The sequence below is a fragment of the Ambystoma mexicanum genome, chromosome 2q, assembly GCF_040938575.1.
Source record: "Ambystoma mexicanum isolate Mex_15411 chromosome 2q, UKY_AmexF1_1, whole genome shotgun sequence".
Taxonomy (NCBI): domain Eukaryota; kingdom Metazoa; phylum Chordata; class Amphibia; order Caudata; family Ambystomatidae; genus Ambystoma; species Ambystoma mexicanum.
The window spans coordinates 1,366,138,704-1,366,163,785 of record NC_090924.1 but is presented as its reverse complement, the minus strand read 5'-3'; the positions used below and the strand labels follow the sequence as shown (position 1 = coordinate 1,366,163,785).

The following is a 25,082-nucleotide window of genomic DNA, read 5'->3' as shown; positions in this document are numbered from 1 at the left end:
CTTTGTGACAAGAAAAAAAGACCACAACACATACTTTAATGTCCCATTATTAGGTCTAGGGACAGTGGAGAGCAACTTTTTTAGTTTCTCTTGCATCATAGAATTTTCCATCGGGCTTAGGGAACTGTTGGTCTATACGGAGTAACTTTTCAGTATCTATCATTTCATGGCAGGAAGCAAAACTGCACAGACAGAAGGAATGAACCAAGTACGATGAGAAAATGGTATACTGCTCCTCTGTGCCCCTTTGGTGAAGAAAGTGGATTGTTGCTTCATGCTAAATATGATGGGTTTTATCTTTTTTGGGGAACAACTATCATACTGGGAAGTTTTTTTCCCCCATTTGAAGTAATGCTATGTTCTTAATGCATTAGCCTTGATAACGTGCCAATTATTAAAGGAAACGGGCATTGCCACTGCAGACCGTACTAGGAGTTTTTGATTCGAAAGAGGGCCCCATTGTTTAAGTAAAATAAAAAAAATAAGTTTCGAAGTCAATTGGAATGCACAGGGACTGGGTTGAGCTCAAGGTGGATGACAGTCTTCTCCGAATCAACAGATACCAATAGACTGGTGTGCACCTCCATTACCTCTCCAACAGAACGCACATTTCAGCCCTAAGGGCAACCTCAATCTGCTGCTCCCACAGGTTTATTCACTGCCATTAAGCGGCGGAAGTGGCACACGTCGAGAAGCAGCCATGGTTCATGTAGCGTAGAGCAGGGAATGGCTGGTGAAATGGAATTGTAGCTGTCAAAATAACAGGAGGTACCAACCAAAAAAACATAAGACACAGTGACACAGCGACTTAAAAGGTATTGAATGTGGATTGGGAGATCTCATCCATGTCTCCCTGTGGATTGGGAGATCTCATACATGACTCCATGTGGTCAGATACCTCATCTGTGTCTCCCTATGGATTGGGAGATCTCATCCATCTCTTCAAGTGGTCAGAGATGGAGTGGGACAGCTCATCCATGTCTCCCTGTGGATTGGGAGATCTCATACATGTCTCCATGTGGATTGGAAGATCTCATCCATGTCTTCATGTGGTCACAGATGGATTGTGACATCTCATCCATGTCTTCATGTGGATTGGGAGATCTCATCCATGTCTCCCTGTGGATTGGGAGATCTCATACATGACTCCATGTGGTCAGATACCTCATCTCCGTCTCCCTATGGATTCGGAGATCTCATCCATCTCTTCATGTGGTCAGAGATGGATTGGGACAGCTCATCCATGTCTTCATGTGGATTGGGAGATCTCATCCAGGTCTTCATGTGGTCACAGATGGATTGTGACATCTCATCCATGTCTTCATGTGGATTGGGAGATCTCATCCATGTCTCCCTGTGGATTGGGAGATCTCATACATGACTCCATGTGGTCAGATACTTCATCTCTGTCTCCCTATGGATTGGGAGATCCCATCTATCTCTTCATGTGGACCACATGAGATGGATGGATTGGGACATCTCATCCATGCCTTCATGTGGATTGGAAGATTCCATGCATGTGGAAAGCCCTCACTTTACACATCTACATGAAGGCATGGACAAGATTGCCCAATCCTCAAAGAGAGCCATAGACTAGGTGCCTGTGACCACATGACGACATGTATGGACTCTTCCAATCCACATGAAGGCATGGATGAGATCTCCCAATCCACAGAGAGCCATGGATGAGGTTTCTGTGACCAGAATCCATAAACAAACCGGATAGAAAGAACGAATTGGTAGATGTGTGTGAATTTCGCCTGTACGAAAATAATTTTCGGTTTTGTCTCCCACAGACATTTCCGACAGCCGCCCCAACCTCCTTTCTTAACTTCGGGTAGCACAACTCTCTGTGTGCCGCCGCCTCCGCCATTCCTCTGCAACGCTGATTCCCTTCACATTCGTGCAGGGGAACCGGTGCTGAAGGGTCCTATTCTTATATATTTTTTTTTAACTTTATGTAGTAGGTCGCGGGGACACCCACTCAAACCTCAATGCAATTAAAGTGAACACGGGGGCGAGGGACACTACCACTCCCTTTGTTCACTGTAATCTAAGCGAATGGTAGATGTATTCAACATTTTTGGCTGTATGTAATTTTCATACAGCTGAAATTCGAAAACATCTATCATTCGTTGTTTTTTTCCAGTTTGTTTATGGATTCCGGTCACAGACACCTCATCCATGGCTCTCTGTGAATTGGGAGATCGCGTCCATGTCTTCATGTAGATACAGGGAGCTCATTCAAGCCTCTGTATAGCTCAGCAGAGGGCTTCCTCTCCCACCCGGTGTGGCTCATTGTGAACCAGGCCCTCTCATTTATGTTTCCCCGTAGATCAGAAGATCTAATGCACGCACAGAATGTCTTGCCCGTGGCTCTCTCCACCTCAGGAGATTTTGCCCAGGATTCTCTGTTGATTTAAAGTTCTCTACCGTGGCTCTCTGTGGAACAGGGGATCTCATTCATGTATCCTGGTACATCAGGAAATCTCATTGAGGGGTCACTGTTGACCGGAAGACTCCATGGGCGACTAAACAACATATTAACACTTCATGGAAAGCACTAAAATCTCTTTGGATATTCCATGCTGAAAAAGTGCCATATGGCATGAGTAGTGGAAAAAGAATCTAACATACAAAAACACAGCATATATTGTAAGGTTTGCTGCAGATGTCATACTTTTACAATAACATTTCGGTCTAGTTGATATGAAGAATGAAGCGGATGCAGTAGATATGTGATAACAATGGTCAGCGGCCGCGGCTCACCAGCTGTTTTGGACTACAACTAGCATCATCCCCAGCTAGGATAGTCTATTATGGATCATGGGAGTTATAGTCCAAACATCTGGAGAACTACAGGTTGTTGAACCATGCTGTAAGGTATTCCCCACTAACTGCAAGCAGGGTCCATACAATTCCACTGTAATGCTTGGACGCCAATTGTTTTTCATGACAGCCTTCATGGCTGATCAACGCAAACTCACAACATGCAGAGATCCTATGCCTTTTGCAGCTGCATACAGTGAATCATAAGAATCGGGAACTGCAGGGCACACAAAAGCGGTAACACGATTCACCAAGGAATATTAGAATATCCACCGCTAAGCGGAGAGTCTCCCATTGTGAAAGGTAAAGAAACAGAAAAGTAACCAATACAAAATGCCATCTCAAGGTCACCTGTTCATTTTCATTAAATGATCTATAAGCCACTTACATTGGAGTCAGTCAAAAAAGACGCACAGGCGGCATGGTATTAAAATACCCACCATTTACACTTTAATTTCCTTTCATTTAAAATGCAAACAGAAACAGAGCCACAGAACTATAGACGGATCAAGGTAAAGAGTTAAAAACACTGATATTTCACATGTTTAAAGGAGGGAGACAGTTGTCACTTAGAACGATATAAAAATCAGGAGATCTCAAAATGTAGTAAGGAAAATGTAGACTCCTCAAAAAGTAGAATACACAATGTTATGATATCAAAGCAATCTAAAAAGGTTAAAAACACAAAATGTACTCTATCTAAAAAAGAATCAAATAAATATCCAGTGATTTAAGACAAGAATGTAAATAAGTACATCATTTAATATAAATAAACATGTGTGGAAGAAAAGAGGGATGCCAGCTCTGAAGAGGAGGGAGACGGTGGAGAGGCCGCCAACATTGATATTGTTGGGTAGGAGAGGGCAAGAAGGTTGTGAGGCATAGATTTATGAAAAGGTACATCTTATTATCAAGTTCAGAACTGGTCGGGGATAAATAATCCATCACGTTTGTACTTTTAAATTAAAACATAGAATGTAGACATCTTGAGATTCAGCAGTTTCCCCCCTGACATGTTCATTTGTCATCATTTTACACTGTAGAGTTTCACAAATAACCAGGTTCAAATATCTTCTCAAAGGTTTAGAGTTGAAATGGAAGAGGGAATCGAAGGCTAAGGAAAGCGCAGAATCTGTTATGCACAGATAGTGTTGACAGACATCCGCAGAACTCCAGCACTATTCATGCTCAGGAAAGAACTGAAGAGCCAGTGTTCTCAGAGAACCCATCAGAGCGCTAGGTGCCTTAAAGCACCTAAAGCTCTGTATGCCTCCCATTAAGCCTGGGAGAATGCCACAAAATGTCCTTGATTGTCTAAACTACTACAACTACTACCTCTCCTCCTCAGTTCCAATTCTCACTCGTTTCCCCCTCTGTAGTTCTCGCAATCATCCAGCACCTGAAAGCCTCCCATTGTGCTGGTGACGCATGCCCAGCCAACATTGTCCAAATGTGTGCAGAACCCTTGGCTCCTACCATAGCCAACTTCATTAATGCATCATTCAAAACCAACTCAATTCCTTCAGCCATTTAAGAAGCATGGGTTACGCCTCTCGTAAAGAAATCCTCTTCAGACCCCACACTACCATCTACAGCCCTATCACCACAGAACCCTATCTCCTCAAAATCATGGACCGCACTGTCTACACACAACTTCAATCACACATTGAAAACCACAATCTGCTAGGCACCTGCCAATCAGGCTTTAGATCCAAACATTGCACGGAATCTGCCCTCCTCGACATCAAGACCCAGCTCAACCACATCAGGGATAATGGAGAGCTTGCAATACTTCTCTTACTTGACCTCTCTGCAGCATTCGACCTGGTAGATCATGACACCCTCTGCAAACATCTCCCCTCAACTTTCAGCCTCTCAGCTGAAGCCACCTTATGGATCCAATCCTTATCTGGCCGATCCACTACTGTTTTTGCAGGGTACGAGTCAGCTGACCCCATGCCCGTCTCCTATGTTGTCCCACAAGTTTCTTGCCTCTTGCCTACCCTCTACAACATGTATACCAAGCCCCTCTTCAACCACCTAGGCAGCATCAACATATCCTATACCAATTTCGCTGATGATACTTAAGTGTTCCTCAAAATAACTGGAAACCACAAACAAGACTCTTCCAACATCAACCGCATCGTCAGTATCATACAGACTTGGATGGCCACTCATCACCTCTGCCTGAATGATGAAAAAACTGAGCTCCTCACACCGCCTCAAACACCTCAGTCCTGCCTTCTCCTCCTTCTGCATCGATGGCAAAACCATTTATGTCTCCGCCCATGTCAAAACACTAGGTGTTTATCTGCATACTGAACTCAACATGCAACAATATATCAAAGCAATCGCTTCCTCTACAACCTATTCCACCAAACTCATTAACCTCCCAGAAGATTCCTTACTCCTAACAATTGCCTCACTCTAGCCAGAGCCATCATAGGCAGCAAATGGGACTACTGCAATGCCATTTTAGCAGGGACCGCGACAAACAATATCAACAAAGTTCAACTTCTTCAAAATAATGCTCTCGGAGCTGTCTGGGGCATGAAACGCTCCGATCACATCTCACAAATCAGACAGGAGGCTCACTGGCTCCCCATTAAAGCTCATATTGACTTTAAACTCCTCACTATCCTCACTGTCACCCACAGTTGCCTACACAATACTGCCCCCCCACCTCATGAACCGTATCACTAAGAAACACAACACACGCAATCTCCGCTCCTCCTTCACATCTGCCTTGCACATACCCAGATTTGCCAGGAAGAGAGCTGGAGGCGCCCGCTTTACCACCATCGTTTTGACACTCTGGAACGCCCGCCCTCGGAGCAACCAACATGAAGACAGTCATACATTCTTTCGAAAGAAGATAAAAAACTTCTCTATTTAACAAATACATGTAACTCGCAGTGCCTACTGTCCACGTATGTTCATGACTATTTATGCAGAAATGTAACCTTACTGTTCTTACCATACTGTAACTCACTATGTACTGCCTTCTTAGCGCTGTGATACCTCTGGGTCTGGGCGCTACAAACAAATATAATAAATAAAATAAATAATAATTCAAAACAAATGTTTATTTACCTTGGCACAGAGCACCATTGCTTCTTAACTAGGTTGAAGCCAAATAAATACTACACATAAATACATATTTATATCATTTATATTTCTGCGTGTAGAATCCTTTTAGATACCCTTGTGCAATGCTACTTCAATATCTAAACTCGCTACATTGGCCCTAAATCCATAGGGTCAGCAAGATAGCTTAGTGGGTGTATAGTTTATTGGTCACAGGAATACAACCCAGCAGCATTAATTCTGGAGTTTAGTCTTCCTATGAGGTTAAAACGAATATCATTAAATAGGTGAATTACATCACCCACTATTTAGGCAGTATTGGGCAACAGAAGATTCTATTGTGCGCTATACAAATGGGCAATAAATATGATGCGTTATTAATATTCTGGAACTCAAGAGCAGTGGAGAGCTACTTTTCGGTCCGAGGAGGTTCACAGTATAAGAAACAGAACATTAAATAAATAAATACACATATGTGATGACACACCTACATTTCTGAAGGGCCAGTTCACCACTGACTGCGCTGGCAATAGGAAGGAGATATACGACCCTTATGCAATACCCAAAAGTTCATAGTCTGTTATCATGCTACCTCCAGCATCAAGGAGACTTAGCCAGAAATGAATTGAATGTACTACATTCTGACCTTCAATGACTTGTAATGTGCTCTGTTGCTGCCCGAAGCCACAGGTGCGGTCAATAAATACCCGGATACGCAACATCAATATACTGTCTGCTGATATGAGTACAGAGATGAGACTAGGTTTTTTTTGCACTGTTGGAGGTTAGCACGTGGGCTTTCTGCAATGCCTCAGTGATGCCCCGACCTGTACTATTTCAGTCCTTGAATTTATGGGGTCAATAACAGGCTATTGCCCGTAAATATGAAGGAAAAACTAATTTACTGTACCTAACAAAGCCCTACAATTATTTAGACGGGAGTGTAATTAAGTGACAAGTAGGGATGGCCTTGCTATTCAGTGGAAAAGTGGAATCCAGGCATGTATTAAGGACGTGCACAACAAGCCTCAAGATTTGCCTTTGGCAAATAAGAAATGGCATGATCTGGGGACATGAAAAACTAAGGGGGCGAGTGACTTTTTATATCTGGCTAGTTGCTTGCCCCTGGCCACATTGAATATGTATGAGATACATTGTCTGGGGTTATTATTTGCATTAGGCGTTGGCAATACAGAATCTTCAGCTGGGCGCTTGCACTTCAAGATCACCAACCGATTTACAATCCTACATTATGCATGTGTGCTGCAAAGATTTTAGCCAAGTGGGATTCGGCTGTGCAATCGCCCGCCCCTTTTACTCTCCTCATTCCATCGCAGAAAGATCCCTTTAAAACACAAAGACAAAAAAGCATTGCGAACAGGTCTAAAAACAATCCTAGGAGAAAGATCATTATGCCAACAGGTTACCTTTCCCCAACACCATAAAAGTCAGGAATAAAATATGATAATGGCAAGAATCATGATTTCAATCACATCTGGGTGAACACAGGGGCCAGAGTTCAATCTTTTTAGGACTACAACCGCTTAGGAATTGATGCTTTGCCTACAACATACAACCACCTCTCACGACTCGTTGACCAATACACAGTATACAAGTTAAATCTGCCCTTAAAGGGCATTGTCTAGTCTGTGTCAGTGTTCATGAGTTTGCATTAGTCTAAGAAAGAAACAATGCTTGGAAACATGGGGAGATAACCACGCGGGAAGACTGCCCTGCTGTCTCCAGCCTTTGTCGTAAGTAAACACCAGGCTTCCCTTGGTAACAGCAATGGAGGAGGATCCATGGAAGGGCGGCAAGTCTACGCACTGCAGACTAGAACCTCAATGGAGGAGGATGCATGGAAGGGCGGCAAGTCTACGTACTGCAGACTAGAACCTCAATGGAGGAGGATGCATGGAAGGGCGGCAAGCCTACGTACTGCAGACTAGAACCTCAATGGAGGAGGATGCATGGAAGGGTGGCAAGTCTACGTACTGCAGACTAGAACCTCAATGGAGGAGGATGCATGGAAGGGCGGCAAGTCTACGTACTGCAGACTAGAACCTCTGCAAAAGGGCCGAGGAGGTTCTTGTTAAAGATGCAGCGGATCCACACCATGTAGCTAGTGAATGGTTTTATGTTCTCTACAAATGTGTGATTCAGGTGGGACAGGATATAAGGCATGTACGTGTTTTCGCCTTGCTCCTGGATCCACACCTCGTACTTCACATCCCTGACCTTCAAGTACTTCAGGTTCCACGGGATCTGCCAAGCCACGGTTAGTTTTGCCTCGCTTGCCCCCTGCACCGTGGCCTGGCACTTGGCACCCCTCACCTTTCCTGGGTACAGGCCATTTGTCCACTTTTGTTTCTTGGGCCCGGGTTTTGATTTCACAGTCAACCTGATTACTTGGATGAGAGAGGAAATGTCCACTTGTGTGTCCTGGTAGACTCTGAACAGCCACTCAGGGTTGCGGCAGCACAGGTGACGTGGGACCTCTTTGCTTTTGATTATGCGCTCCTGTTCTGCTTTGTCCAAGTGGTTGATTCCACCCTGGTCCCAAGACCGGTCGGGGTACGTAATGGTGTGGGCTTCCTCGGTGTTCTGCCATGCGATATATGAAAGGTCCATGTCTGGGAGCGTTGCTAGAGTTTTGTAGGGGGTATAGTGTTCAGGGTTTATAGCGTAAGGGAAGAGTTCCACCACGGTGGCTCCCCTGGGAAGAAACATAGACATCACCAGCTGGGCCCCGTGCATGCTGACCAGCATGGATGCGTTACTAATAAGACGCACTAGATCATTAAACGAATGGTCCTCCAGCGACACGGTGATTGTTTTCATCTGGAACTCCTGGGCCAAAGCAAGGATGAGTTCAGCCTCGTTTACAATGAGCCTGTTGAATGTTCGACTAAACAGTACAATGTACTCTTCATTAGGGCTTCCCTCGGTACTCACATTCATCTTTTCCATGAGGAACTTGGTGAATTGTCTGATCTCGTTGCCAGAGACCAGAATGTTTGCCTTTGGGCCCTGTGGCTGAACAAAGCCATATTGGTACCAGGTTGTGATTTTGGACATCCCCACGTAAGATTTGGTAAAGCAAAGAAGCTTCCCCAGGGTCTTGAGTTGCTCTTTCAGGAGAGGCTGCTTATTGGACAGCGTTTTGTAAAGGTCAAAGTGCAGGCCCTCGTTCCAGCCTTCCATGAAGAAGAGTCTTGATTCCTGGTTCAAATCAGGAAACTGCTGCATGGTATAAAAGATTGGTAGGAGGTCATCATGGAAAACATGCATAAGATTGTCGGGGTTGAATCTGTTCATTATCATGGCGACATCAGGCACAAAAACTGGCTTTGGCATGAACTTCAACGCGGCGGCTGGCAGCTCCACAAAGTTGAAGTACTGGGTGTTGTGATCATCTACGGAAGAGAGGTCCACCAGGGCCGGCTGGAAACGCCTCGACCCCAAGTTGGGCACCATGACAGAAGCATTGCTGTGGAAGAAGACAAACTCCTCTGCCTCAGTAGAGTAACAAAGGGACTCGAAGCGGCAAACACGGTCAGTGTGCATCCTCCCAGTGCACACCATCCTAGTTCCATCCTCCAGCAGGGCCTGGAGCGCTGCATGGTAATCGATGCGCACCTGGGACAACTCTTGGGTTTGGCGGGTGAGGACCAGTTCTTCCTCGATGACAGAGGCATGCTGGTGGAGCTTCACATACTTCCACAGTAACGCGGCGAGTGCCGACACGAGCAGCGCATTCAGCACCGCTGCTATGTTCATTCTGCACGCAGATCTCAGTGGAGCCACACATGTGGGACACAGTGCAGCAGACAGGTGTGATCAATACCCCCTGACATGATGGGAATGGCGACCTAGTAAAAAGAAAACAAAGAAAATGTCAATTTCTTCAACACCACACAGACTTTTACATTGTTAAATTAAATAAGCATCAACTTCTAAAAATAAAGGGGGTTCTGTACAGATGGGGAAAATAATTTAAACAATTTGTTTATCCATTGATATTTCAAATGCCCAGTCTTAACATAATTCAGTTTGCATTATTCACACACACATGTTCTCAATGTTGCCCAGATAATCTAGTAGTGAAACCTCTGATGGCGGGAGCCGTAGACCAAAGTTGTATTCCTGGCTTTATCCCTCCTTCACCAGCACTGTGTGACCTGAGGTGAATCATTTTCTCTTAGCCCACTTAACTGCCATAATTGCTCAGGCTTAAAGAGAACATGAGCAACGTTATTCAGCACTATATGAAGACCTAGGCATTTACATACTCCATTGCCCCAACCCCGTTCTTTTGGGAAGTACATCCTGGTGGGCAGACAGAGTCCAGGTAAACCCTCATTTTATATTTGCTTCGGGTAGACCTAGTGCGCATATACAGGCTAATGCCACTCCTCCACTGGCTTCGCCTCCGGTCGATCTCATCAGTCCCTCAGTCCCTATACTGGCGGGACTAGCTCACACCGTAAACATTTTCTTTTCCACTCCTACTTTTCCTTGGGGAGACTCTCGCTGGCATTGGAAGCTGCCCTCCACCTTATGCTGCGCATTGTGGGGCTCTTCTGTTGCAGGGGCCGTCAGTGGCAGATTGGGCTTGGCCAATGTCTAGGACATCTGCACAAGCTCACACCCAGCATTGAGAGATGCCCCTTTTTCCTTCACAGCCCCCTTTCCAGGGATGCCTCCCTTGGTGTCTGGGTTATTGAGAGGGACCCACATGGTTCTAAGATATTCAACCACCACCACCAGACTGTTGGCAACCCCCAGATCCTGTGATGAGTTCCCCTACCTGGCTCTGGCAACCACTAAGGGGTTGGCACAGGTAGCTGGGTGCCTCCCCCAGAACGGGTGATGTACATGGAGGATCCCCCAGTCACCCTCCTCATTCTCTGTCACTTGGCCCACTTGAGGCAGGATTAAAGTCCTAGAGAGAGGAAACAAATGATTTGCCCCAGAAATAGTCTGATTCATCCCTACAAAACTTGTAGCAACCGATACGAGTGAAGCTGCGGTTGAAGGGGAGACGCTTCCCAAGCTCGTGAAGCCATGTAGTTTTCCGACAATGGGTTTAATTATGAGGGATACAATCTTACCCGTCCATTGTCGCCCACCAGAGCGCTCACTTGCTGATGGTATGAAGTTGCTGGTTGACAGTGAACCAGCATTCCATAGACCATCCTAGCAATTAACTGGTTTATCGAGAGGTTTTCCAACAGCCAGTTTACATGCTGGGTAAATGAGAAGTGGCTCCTTCCCGAGGAGTGAAAGACAGTAACGGGGGCGGGGAGAGGGGTGAATACCCAGGAGAACGCTGGACCTGATAAGGACTTGGCCCATCCTCTCCAGCTCAAAGTAGGTCCAGGAGAAAACAGCCAATTCCAGGCAGCCCACAATTCTAGAAACAGGTGCAGACACTCATGGAGAGTCCCATTAACGGGGTGGGAACAGAGCCTTATATAAAAGGAGAGACCCCGGTCAGTCAGCATGAGTTGTTGGAGGTGATTGTGGGAAGCAGTCAGAGAGTGATCTGGGAAACTCTAAGGAGCTGCTGGAGACTAGAGGGAAAGACCGAACAGGAGTAAGAGATTGTAACATCGGAGGGTGAAGGTGGGGCAGAGGAGCATCTAAAGAAAGGGTAAGAGCAGGTGATGAGAGCAAGATTGAGGGCAAAGGGAGGGGGACTACCCCCTAGCTATCCAGAACAAGAAGGTTCCAGAGGGCAAGGTTGGGGCTAGGCGAGACCAGAAGGTGGATGGAAGAATAAGACCCCGGGCAAGGAGGCCAGAGGAGAAACAGTTGTGGGGGGGCAAAGGTGGGAATCCCCAAGCTTTGTGAAAGGAAGAGTACCGGTCCAGAGGAAAAATAGGTCGATAGGAAGATGAGACGGCAACTGCTGACTCAACCCTAACCAGATGAAGAAGTTGTACATATATCAGTTGGTGAAGAAGACAACACTTAGAAAGTGTTGTGGAACCTGTACTGGCCACACTGGTATCCTGCAACTTCACTGGGACGTGAGACAGCATCACACCCAGTGTGTGAGACTTCCTTTTAGTTTCATCATTCTTCTGTTTCCATTTTCTTTGACAACCTTTTTCAGTAAATAAACCCTGTGAACCACGCTTCCCGATTCCAATCGTTTGTGCGTCCCGTGTAGATCATATGACAATTCCCACCCAGTGACAATCACAGGCCTCTGAGCTGGCGCTCTACTGAAGTTCCTAGGTCCATAACAGGGGCTATGGCCATTGATACTGTGCCCCCAAAATCATACCCCTTTCAATCAGATGTACCTGCATAATTTAAAACAGAATTGTATTCCCAGGGTTCTTCCGACCATGCCTCAGGCTACAGTAAATCACGTTCCAAGCTCATGTTCTCTGCAATAGGGGTGGCTTTGCATGTCAGATTAGGGTTCAAAATAGTCATTATGCAGCATCATATGAAGACGTTTTGTGTGCCAGGTTGCCCTCCTCAGATACATTTTCACAGAATGCCAATGTTTTTGCCTTCTGGTTACTCTGCTATTATGCATCAGGAAGCAGGGTGAACTTTGGTTCTTCAGATTAATTGTTGGAAAAACCTACATTATCCTGATCTTTCACTGCCAATTCCAGCAGAAGGAACTCATGTTCCGTGAGGGTAGACAACATCCCAATGATCTTGGTGAGGGCGATCATTCCACCCACCTATCAAAGTGGGAATCTATCCCCAGGTGATAGTTCGTTCCCTCTGTCAAACAGCGCATTGTCTCTGGTCCAAAACATGGGAGTCGATAGATTCCTGTCTGAATTCCGAAAGATAATGGCGGCCAAGGCAATGAGAGGCTACTTTAGAGACACCTTCAAAGTGGTTAATAGCTCATATTTGACTCAAGCAGTTGTATCTCCCACGAGATCAGGTCCCAGTGGACCAGGAGCAGCCCTCGGCCAGTGTACTCTCTTCCTCTGCTGCCTCCCCCAGCTCATATTCCTATCCCACACGTGACAGACCTTCCTCGATTTGTGTGGCATGTAGATCCACATGTTTGATCCACGGAGTGCTGAGATTCCTCGCAAGCAGGCCAATATCAAGAATGATCTACCTCATCACCAAAGCAGTTCATATACCTATATAGGAATTCTGCAATACTGTTTCATTTAGTCAGCAAGGGCCCTCGCTCCAGAGAAAGTTGCTCTGTGATTGGTTCTTTCGAACAGAGGTGGGGATAGATCACAGCTGACGGAGAAAGTACTTAGGGAAGGCAATTGGCAAAGAAGGTGCCTGAAGGCATTGTCAGCATCTACACTAAATAACCACACAGGTGTGCGCTCACGGTAACATCAGTTGAAGTCTATCTATCTTTCCACCCTCAAGCGCAACCGTGAGAGATGACAGTCGCAGTGCCCTGGTGGAAGTGTTGCTTCACTCCCTCAACTCCTCTTCCCCAAGGGGGAGCGACTTCATGACACTTTTGGAAGGAAAGTACACAGAATGGTTTACATCTTCGCCAAGCCAATTTCTACACACAGCTAACAACGTGTAATCGGATATTGTGGAAAGAACCAGTGGAGTTCTAAAAGGATCTACCAGTGGAGAGGCCGGTGCTTAGGTCTGGGCTGAATGAAGGCAAACAAGTGAAAGCTAAAATCAAACAGGAATCGGGGGAACCATATTGATACAGCTTCCCGTGGAAAGTGCATAAGATCTCAATCCATGTCTTGGCAGAGACAAGAGAGAGTTGGATCGGCAGGGTTGTACCTAGGGTCCGCAGACCTCCAGTGCTCGGAAGGCCCCAACTTCTTCCAATGTCCCAAAGAAGTCGATGTCCACACAAGGAGCAAAGGTTACTGCCGTTTTATTACAGTAAACAAACAGGGAACACACGCATGGAGCAAAATCTAATCCAGGCACATCTTGCCGATTTTGGGCTTGCATGCCATTTTTATACATGTGTGATGTCACAATCAGTGTCACTTGTCAAAAACCCATCCCTGAACGCTCCCAGAGTGGTAGGTCCAGTATATGAACATATAATGTGCGTTGTTAGTGGTAGATACAATGTCAGGTGGTGTACTTGGACCTTCCCAAAAAATTGTTACCTGAAAGTTGTTACAATACAAAACCCAATGATTGGCTGGGGATTCCCACCGCCAGCCCCTATCCCAGTGTCCTCATTGGTCAGGCTGCGGGCCCCCAAGCCTGGGACTACTGTTGTTCCCAGCCCGCAAGATACCTGCTTACGTACAATGTGTCTCAGCAAGGTGTGACTATGTGACAGCGTGTAACAATGGGGGCTTTTACTAATGCCATGAGAGCGGTCCAGTCCCAGCGCATGTTGTAGATGGACTGGTGCGGGCGCAGGCGTGAGACGGCTGCGGCTTCCCAGCTTCCAGGTCTTGGCATCAGGTCGGCCGGATCACGTGCGAGGAGACCGCTGATGAGACCGAATTACTTCGATTTGATTTGTATTGTACCTTGGGATATTCCACCCTGTAGCTGGGTCCACCGTGGCACGGCGAGTGAGGAATGTCACTTGCAACATCGTGGCCTTGGCGGTGGCCGTCCCTGCCAGGGCTATTCTGCTTGCACAGCAACTTGCAGCTTCGGGATTTCTGTGAGATGATTCTAGTGTGCTGGATTTGTCTGAGGCCTACTCAGGCTCTGGTTATTCATTCGACATAATTGTCCATAGGTTAAAGGCGTGTCATGGTTGGTCAGGTCCCTTGAGTGCTCCTGTCCATCCATATGGTTAATAGTGTGAAGCATCTGCAAGCATATACACAAGCTCTTCTGGCGTCTTGTGTTTCTGCGGTGCTGTAGCAAGCCTATGTGGCAAAATAACAAACATGCAGACAGTAGGTGTGTGTCACTGTCATCTAACTCATAGAACTGTATGCGTATGTTCTTTGTGCGGATTGGAGTGTGAGTGTCCCGACTGTGCAGGTTGCACGTGTGCTTTCTGTCTAACGCAGCTATGTCGTCATGGCATCTCTATCGACCTGCAACATGGCTTGTAGAAACGTCAATCAATTCGGTCCATATAATCATCTCCAGCTCGGTCTTGATTGTCGTTGCTTGGATTGGATAGAGTTCGTACCAGCGCAGGGTTGTATGGTTGGATGGCTGGGTACCGTTCGTGGTGCATGCTTATGCTGGGAGCGGTGGAGATTGGTGGAACCTCGTACGGTCTATGGTTATTCTGTCGGGGGTGCTTCTTCCGGTTGGGGGTCCCATCGGGAGGGAAGGGACATTCAGATTTTCCCTCTTCAGATCCTTAAGTCACATTCAATGGTTTCAAGATAGAAGAGGGGACTTTGAACATTCAGCTGCGCAAGTGAAAGCGCATATCCCCAAAGGGGTTCTAATCCCAATCCTCCTCATGCCACTAACCAAACCTCAAACAATGACTTGGTGAATCTGGTACACTAAAGTGGGGAGGGCTGGAATCATTTTAAAGGTTGGGCTAGAATCTGAAGTACCTTGGGGTCCTTTCGGTAGTAGGGAGTGGATATCTCTTCCTTCAATGCCTTTACAGTCTCTTCAACTGCAGCCGGAATCAACAACTTTCTTTGAAAAAGTGATCCAGGAAGTAGAGGAAGTCCTGAAAAACACGGTTGGCCTCTATGATCTGTTTACACGTTGCTTCAATTAAACTTTGCTTTCTATTTTTGAGGTGGGTATTTTAGATGTTCCAGTGGATTTTTGCAGCAGACTAGGAGTCTACTGCACTTTGGAATCGCTCTTCTTTCAGTTAAAAGGTACTTTGAAGGTCTCTGCAACCTGTATCCTATGCCAAGGACCATGCACTCGGTTTTGGACCTAACATTCTTGGATGCACTAGCGCACAAATGTTTCAGACCAATGTCCCCGGTGGACTTGCAGTTGATCACCTCGAAAACCACTTTTATGTTGCAGTGACCTCGGCTTGTCGCATCAGTGAGCCTTAAGCCTTGTCAGTATTTTACTGGTTTTCAAAGGGCCAAGGTTGTTCTGAGGCCAAATCCCTCTTTTCTTCCGAAAGATCTATCAGATTTTCATTTAAATACAAAAATAATACTTAACCTACTTCTTCTCTGAAAAGAACGCTGCCAGCCTGGACATCCACAGGGCTTCTAAATTCGAGCTGTACTGAATTAGGGAAAAACACAGGAGTTATACTTCTGGTTACTGATGGTGGCGAGAGCTGCGTGGGCCACCAATGCTTCCATAGCAAGGTGGGTGACCGTCTGCATTCTGCAATGCACACAAGTCGCAAAAAAAGCTCCCAAAGAGCGTCCTTCAGACATGGGCAGAACTAAAGCTACCTCAGAGGCATTCCAGAGAGACCCAACAATAAACCTTATTTGCAGGACAGCCACGTGGTCTTCTGCTTCCTCCTTTTGCAGTCATTAATGCACGAAGACCAGTCCACGCGCTGATACCCAGTTTGGTCTGGTGGACCTGCATAACACCTTTTGTTAGACTACGTTTAAGTTCAACAACTCACCAGAACCAATGACACTAAACCTTCCAAGTTCTTAGCCCCAAATCAACTGTTGGTTGTCTAGAGTTGATTGCTCAACCATTCTTGAGTTATTTGGGCACAAAGAATCTGGATTGAGCACTTGGTGGCACTGGCATGGATTTATTTCCTTCATAGGGAGGACAGCTAAGGGGCAACGTGCTCGCCTTGGAAACAAGAGGGCACAGAGTAACACAGGTTTGGTCCCCGGGTCCACCTCCGGGTATCAATCACGTTATAAATAACCAATCATAACCTATCATATCCTATCATAACCTATCATATCATAGCAATACAACATGACTGTTGAAAAGATTATCTGTTTATGGCCTTTGTTTTTAAAAACTTTCTTGTATTTTAAAATAATGTTAAAATCTAAAAACCTGGTTATTTGAAAGGTTATATTTCATGAACGTAAGGCTAGGTGCAGTGAGTAGCTTCCCCAGTTGGTACTCGGTGGCCCAGTCTAGCAAATACAGACAACGGCTATGGTCAGAGTTTGATGGGCCTGTGGCCTGAATCTGCCTTTGCTGGACAGATCAAGAAGTCGAGATCGACCCCTCTCAGTCCGTCGTAGCCTGGTTTAGCAGAACATATATGTATAAAATGCAGTAGAATAACAGTGGTGTTCATGAGATTATTGTAGTTTATGCAGAACCCCAACTCAACACCATGTCAAGGAGCGGTCATGGATCATTCCGCATGTACAGAAACGTTTGTTGTAGGACACAGTGTTACTTTGTAATCCAAAGAATGTTCTGTGATACTCGTGAATTTCATCTCTTTTTATGATGAATCAAAAATATATGAATTTTCAGACTGATCGCTCAATACACTCGCATGCGCCGCTCGCAGAGCTGCAGCCCCGCACTCACTAATCAACATATTATTCAATGCCAATCATTCATACGAAAATACAGGACCTCCCACGTTTTACACACTGGGCGCCAGGAAGAGTCAGATAAATTCACTTCATAACTAGTCTCAATGTTTCAGCACCTGAGCTAATAAATGATTTTCTATGCCTTTCTGAGGACCGCACTTTTAAAAGGGTGTTACTTCTTCAAGATGCGTGCAAAGTGGTCTTCGGTATCTTGGCACGTTGGTCGTTGCTGGATATTGCTATACAGTCCATGTTATGTGTGTACCATAGGCCCATCGTGTCCTTACTGTTTAGATGCTAATCACTCAAGCGGCCCTACTACTGAGAGATTTGAGGGTTATGATATAAGGGACTGTACCTCAACTTAAAACTCATACAAACCGAACCCCTTCATTTTTGCCCTCACAGGTGGCATATCATAGAATCTCAATCTGTATACCATTCAGCATTTTTAATTTAAAAGAATCATTTGTTAAACCAATTAATTCAACATATAAAATTGTACACCATATATATACCAATTTTTTTCAAATGTCATAGTGTAAATGTCCTCCATTGTGTCAGCTGATATATCAAGAGTGTTCCATATCTATTGCACATTGGCCAATTGTCTTCCTCTCGCACTCAACCACTCACATGAATCAATCTTCACTCTCAACCCACCGATCCTACGCGTTATTCCGCGCACTCACATTAAGACCAATTATCGGAATTTCTTCAGGGAAACGCAGACACAATTTTACTAAATATTCAAACACTTATGAATTCAACTAAATGATGTTAGCAGTCTCCAAAGGTTTCTACTGGTTCAAATTCTATTATTCTGAATTAAAATTGGCCAGTTCAAAATCAATCGAAAAGAAAACAGTTAATTCTGTAATGATCCTCAGGTCTATTCCATTTTCGAAAATTATTAGCACTTCTCTGGGTCGAGAGTGTGAAAATTGGAAATTGCTTCATATGAGTGGTTGAGTGCAAGAGGAAGACAATTGGCCAATATATATAAATGTGTACAATTATACATTGAATTCATTGGTTTAATAAATGATGGATTTAAATGAAAAATGCTGACATGCATATCAATGTGATTCTATGATACACCACCTGTGAGATCAAAGATTATGGGGGTTTCTTTGTTAGTATGAACACTCAAGCGCCTTCAGGTGTGTTTCACTGAACCTACTGTATTTGTCAAAGACTTACGCATAAAGAATTAAGGCGTCTTAGAGAAAACTTGCACCAACCCTGTAGCTCGTGGTCCCATCCTGCGGGTTGCGTTGAAGAGTTGTGCAGTATATTGCGACATAATGATCGACGCATCTAGAGGGGTCTATACTTTAAGATTCAAAAATACATTAGCAATGGCTAACGCTCTCTACACAATCAATAGGCAGTGTTAGTGAGGATTCTAAAAATGTGCTAATTCCTCTCTACCTTAGAGACCCCCCAGCTCTTTTGCTGAACTTTTGGACTCTACTATTTAATTCTGTTTGTTTTCTGTGTTTAGAAGTTTTAGAGTTTTAGACAACTTCATAGGCGTCCTCTTTTTATGTTGTGTCACACAGCACCCTCAGTGCAGTGACACAGGTAAGCCTTTTAGGCTGTCCCAATGTTTAAATACCTTCTCTGGGATAAACTACTGTTTCCCAGAGAATGTAAGGTTAAATTGACTTTACTAGTCTTTTTAAATTCCTAGGCCCAGCACACACTATCTTCATATAGAGTGCTGTAGGGGTTACCTAGTATCCCCTGTGTCTAGAAACTCATGTAACAGTCAAATGCTTCCCTTTCCTATCGAAATGGCTGGTGGCAGTGGTTTTACAACAAACTACCATGATTTTTCCCGACTGCGAATACCGGTAACTAAAAATAGCGGGAGCCATGTTTTTCAAGATGGTGCCTTAAGCCCCTTTGTTTAAACAGGTCCTGGTCTTTTTTTTCGCCATTTCTTTTTGGAAAGGTCCTTCTAGAGTTTGTCTCTGCGCACCAAACTAGGTTTGGTCCCATTGTTTCTACCCCTTTGGCGGGCTCAGGACTGAAGAACGCCTCTGGCGCCCGAGTGTCTGGGGTGGGCTGGAAGTGAGGGAGGTGCCTGAAACTCCCTGTGCTTAATCTCCTAGGAGACCCAAATGAACTCTGGCGGGATTGTCTGGCTGACTGTCCGGCAAGGACAGCCACCGTGTTGGGTGAGTGGCAGCTAGGCTGAAATGAAAGGAGAAAACTGTTTAAAAGGCTAGTCTCTTAGACTGGAAAGCAGAGTCGACCACTGGAACGAAAGAACCGAAGACGAGCTGGAAGAGGACGGCTGCTGCAACTCCTGGACTGTTGGTTTGCCCGGTGAAGCCCTGCTGCAGGTCCGAATCGCCAAGTTCATCTCAACAGAGCAGCCCTTCAAGGATGACTTCTTCCTTTGAGTTGGTAGGACCAATCAACTTGTAAGCCACCTGGATACCATTCTCGGAGCTGGTTAGGATTAACCAGGGGGAAGGACACCAGCTTGTGTGCTTGACGAAATCTACTCAAACCGAAGATCTTCCATTTTGCCAGCTTGTTTGACCCGTCCCCGTGCAGTGCAGGAGTCCCCCGACGTCCTTCCTCTTGTCCCCAAGACTGAGGCTCAGGAACAGTGAGATCTGCAGGAACTGCCAGGAACCAACGTCTTCAGCTGCCTCTTTTCTTCATATTAAGGTACTGTGCCAACCCGATTCAGATAACTTGCCTCTCGCGGTGAAAGTTTGTGAAACTTTCCCAACTTGCAGGCCTCAGCTTGTGACCCAACATAGGATTCTTTTTTGCGTACAAACTACTTCTGAGAACTTTGGCAAAGACTTAACCGTTTACTACAAGGACTGCTCTTTCCTATCCAAGACACTTGCCCATTGACTTTGACCTAGGCATATTGAACTGAATCAAGTCCTCTAGTGAACTGAAACTATTTTCACTGCCTAAGAAAGTATTAGCTTGTGCCTTTTTCCTCCTATTTAAAGTAACTGAAGTGCTGTTTTGCTCCTATTTTAGGAGACCCTTATTTACTCAGAAACGTATTGGTTTGGAACTGAAGTATATTTGTGTAGGATATTAAGTTGCCTCCGTCTAGTGAATGTTTTCTAAATGATTGTGTAATAAATGAATAAGTGTTTTACCAAGAATCCTTGAGTGCAAGTGTCTACTTGAACCACTGTGATTCTAAGACCTCTGTGTAACTTCTTTTACTGCTCACATTCCCTCTTGAAATAAGCCTGGCTGCTCAGCTCGCTACCAAAAACTGTGTAGTACAGACTTATACCAAAGGTTGGTTTTGCTTACACCTTTAGTCCTAATTGTATGTGGTGGTCCCAGAGGGTACTGCATACAATTCTGCCTAACAGGCAGCCATCAACATTAATTTGACACCATTGACAGTCTACTGTCAATTTAGCAAAGGCTAATGGTCCTCTTGTTCTCAGTATGAAGCAGGAATATTCATGGATAGCCCATTAATGGCCAATGCTGAGCTTGTTGAGAAACGCCGACTACCACCATATTGTGGATTCAATGAGCTCATCTGATGTTAAACCTGCGCTCTCACCAGGCAAGTCTATGGAGAAAGTCAACCAGTTCAAATATTGGAAAGTAAATATGGCAACTATAAAAAAATGGAAGAGAATATATATTTTCAAAAAAAGAGATTTAATTTGGGAAACCTCCTCATTAAAAAAAACTTAATGTAAACCTCCAAAATCTTCCACAAAGACCAAATGCAATAGATAGGTTGATGCTGCTGCCAAGGCACAACCTGTTCTGAACCAGACTGATTTGAAGCTGGAGCCACTGCTTCTGGTGCTGGGTATTAAAGGATTACTGATATTTGCGAAAGGATTGAGAGGGACTGAATCGTTCAGGCACAGATTTGTGATTTAATACATTTGGAACCATTCTTTAACATTTATTTCAGATTTACCAATTAAAAATAGTATTAAAAACAATCCTACCAATAACTACTACATAAGGTTGATAGAAATGATCTTCAAATTACAATTAGGAACAATCAAGACACCCATCCATACATTGTATGTACAGTTATGAGATCTCTGAGCAACACCTCCCTTCGTAAAAATAGCGCCACGCATGCTTCCATTTATTCTACTCTGATTAGCTCAGTGCACAATTTAGTGAGTTTAATAAATACGTTCTTGCCAGCGAGTGTTTGAAACAGTCTAACAGGGGGCGTACTACATTTTACTTTTCCCCTTCATTACTTTTTTTTGACAACACTGAACATATTTCCTTTTCCAGGTCCTAACATTCAACAAGACTACATTAAAACATACAGCAGCCATTCGTTCTCGGCGTACAGTGCAGACTTCATTCCACTTAGATAGCCTTCAGGTGCAAACGTGTTATTAATTATGTTTGCATTTGTTGCCGCGCGCTGAACCCATGGGCGTCCAGGCTCTAGTTACGCTGCGAGCCAAAAATAAAATACAGAGTACAGCCAATGCAAGAAACAAAGTAGAAAACACGACAGGGAGGGAGGGGTGCCATGGTGTCATAAGTCTTGGTTCGAGGAGCATGGGTGAAGGAGGGGGAGACCGGTATCTGAATGTCTTAGCTTGGGGGATCTTTTAGGCGAAAAGCCACGTTTTTTTAAAACAAATTCTGCTGGTCCAGTAGGAGAGTTCCTTTTTCCAGTTGATAGGGAGATTTTAGGCTGTAGATCAAGTGTCAAAGGGAATGGCCGTTTTTCTAAATCCTCACACCCATTATGTGACACACCCCTTTTTTACTCTTTAGCTCAGCCCTTGTTCCCCTTGTGGGGAAAGGGTAACTTTGGAAAATCCCAGTCTTCTGACTGATCTCCCCAATGATGTATAATAAGCAGAGACACACATTATGACTGCTCTGGCTGGTAGGTGGACCGATCCCAAAACCTTTCAAAGCCATAGCTCTCTGCAGCCACTGACACAGAGGTGCCTACTGACTGTTGGGGGCCGTCCCGGTCCACCGGGCAGCCCCATACTCGTGTCGGGTAGCACCCGACACAACACGCTGGAGTGCGGCGATCACGCCGCACGATGAAGGGTGGGGGTTCATCCCACCCGCTCCGGGACACCGGAGCGGCACACATGGCCGGCTGGCAACCGGCTTACCGCGGCCCCGGCTCTGGGGGGCACCCAGGCCGGGGTCGCCACCCTGGCCCGACTCACAGGGCCAGGGAGACACACAGGGACGGCGTTGCCCGGCAGGGGCACCGTCCGGACGGCGTTGCCCGGCAGGGGCACCGTCCTGGAGCTGGGCCCCTTCCTTGGGCCCAGCGCACGTGGTGGGGCGCCTCCATGGCGCTGACACAAACACACACACCACGGAGTCTCGCTGGTCTCGACTGCCGAGCCGGAAGCGGCTCGGACCTTTTATTAAGATGGTCACATGGGTAACCATGTGACCATGACACAATACCTTCGACGATACCATGGCCCCTTGCAGGGGTGCCATGCAACACTCCTCCTTTTTCATAACAACAAACGAAAAACCCCAAAATCCCCACCTAACCACAACAACTACTATTTGAGCCACTCTACTACTTTGCACACCCTTTATTAACCTGGGTGAGTGGCTCTCATGTCACTAAACAGCACCAGTGAGGGCTACTGGCACCACATAAAGCACTCGGAGCCTGCAGGTGGGCACCACACAACATTGCCCACTAACTGGACCATTTTTAAGCAAGTCCATGTCTGCCGGCTCACAGTCTTCCGGGGAATGTCACTCATGATGGCCATCTTCCGTATGGAGTCGCCGGAAGCCAGCTCGCACCCTCACCAGAGTTCATTTAGGACAGTCACAACACCGTCACACAACACCGGCAAAGCCGCACCTGGGTAGACCCAGGGGCCACATCGGCCAAGTCCAAAGTCTTCGGAGGAGGCCCCCTCCGCACGCCTCCTTTCCTCTCCTTCATGCCTGCTGTTTATTTGCCGTTGGGGGAAAGCCGGTAGCCCCCTTCGTTGTTGCAGCTGCTGCCGCCACCACTCCTCTTTTCCTTGCTCCTCGGAGTGGGCGCACACACACACCCTCGCGGGCCGTCCCCCTTCAGATGGGAATGGGGACAGCGGAGGGGCAGCTGACTTCCCCACTGCGGCGGATGCCGCTCCATTGCCAGTAGGGGCAGGGCGGGCAGCTCCTCTGCCCGCTCCTCAGACCGAGCACTCCCCTATTTTATCTCATCGCGGGCCCAGCTGATGATGGGCCCGCCTCTTTTTTTTTTTTTTTTTTTCCGGCGGCGATGTTTGCCGCGGCCTACGGGTGGGGGGGGCAGGCAGCTCTCCGCCCGCTCCTCGGGGCGAGCACTCTATTGTGCTTGCGAGCCCAGCTGCTGGGCCCGCCTCCTTCGTTCCTTTTGCAGGCCCTGTTGGATTCGGGCCTGCAACACATTTATTTTTTTTTTCCACGCGGGCCCAGCTGGTTTTGGGCCCGCCTCATGTCTCGCCGATGGGGCAGCCGCGCGGTGGTGGGCGGCCAGCTGGCATGCTGGGGGAGGGGCCGCTCACCTCTCCATCCGGCGACACCGCGTGTGCTCGTCCTCCACTGCACCGCTCGCGGGCGCCCTCTCCCTTCCTGTTGGTGGTGGGGGCCTATCACTTCCCTCATGCAGGCAGGCAGCACCTTTGCGGGCCCAGTTGGAGATGGGCCCGCATCACTTCTTTTCTAGCGGCCGACGCCGCAGGACACCGTCACTCCCCTCTCTGAGGGGGGAGGGGAAAAACGGCCTCCCTCGATATGCGGCCGATGCCGCTGGCACTCCAGTCCCCACGGGACAGGGGGGGACGTCTTCAGCCCTCCTGATGGTGGTGGGGGCCGATTGCCTTCGTCCCGCGGCCGATGCCGCGGACCTCCTCCATCTCCCTCAGGGGACGGGCAGGCAGCTCGCCCCCATGTGCACATCGCAGGCCCAGTCGGAGGTGGGTCTGCCACGGCACTTCTTCTCGGTGGGCCCAGGTATAGAAGGGCCCGCCACACCATGATGTCCTCCGGGCACACGGGGCCCGTTCCTTCGTCGCCATTGTTGGGGGCCGTCCCGGTCCACCGGGCAGCCCCATACTCGTGTCGGGTAGCACCCGACACAACACGCTGGAGTGCGGCGATCACGCCGCACGATGAAGGGTGGGGGTTCATCCCACCCGCTCCGGGACACCGGAGCGGCACACATGGCCGGCTGGCAACCGGCTTACCGCGGCCCCGGCTCTGGGGGGCACCCAGGCCGGGGTCGCCACCCTGGCCCGACTCGCAGGGCCAGGGAGACACACAGGGACGGCGTTGCCCGGCAGGGGCACCGTCCGGACGGCGTTGCCCGGCAGGGGCACCGTCCTGGAGCTGGGCCCCTTCCTTGGGCCCAGCGCACGTGGTGGGGCGCCTCCATGGCGCTGACACAAACACACACACCACGGAGTCTCGCTGGTCTCGACTGCCGAGCCGGAAGCGGCTCGGACCTTTTATTAAGATGGTCACATGGGTAACCATGTGACCATGACACAATACCTTCGACGATACCATGGCCCCTTTGCAGGGGTGCCATGCAACACTGACTTTGGCTGTAAGCACGCAATTTACAAAAGAAGGCTGGCGAGATAAAGCCGGGGCTGGTTGCAGGTGCAAGTCGTCGCTGCCAGCCCATACATGTAGAATCATGGACCCAGCACATTCAGGACACTGAAATATGAATTGGCTCAATGAGCCCAAGTGGATGGGGCAGTATTTTCTTTTTCGTTTCCACATCTGCTCAGGAGGTGGAAACGTCAAAAT

The 25,082-nt window shown here is 47.0% G+C and overlaps 1 protein-coding gene across 3 annotated transcripts in view; it reads right to left on the bottom strand.

Moving 5' to 3' along the window:
* Positions 1-3,256: 3,256 nt before the first annotated feature.
* The window catches only part of POMGNT2 (protein O-linked mannose N-acetylglucosaminyltransferase 2 (beta 1,4-)), a 61,899-nt gene continuing 40,073 nt past the window's right edge, over positions 3,257-25,082 (bottom strand). For all 3 annotated transcript variants that reach the window (XM_069648842.1, XM_069648841.1, XM_069648840.1), the window contains exon 2: positions 3,257-9,788. In XM_069648842.1, coding sequence (XP_069504943.1) covers positions 7,960-9,696 — 1,737 coding nt within the window. In that variant the 5' untranslated portion in view covers positions 9,697-9,788 and the 3' untranslated portion in view covers positions 3,257-7,959. The remainder of the gene's footprint in view (positions 9,789-25,082) is intronic.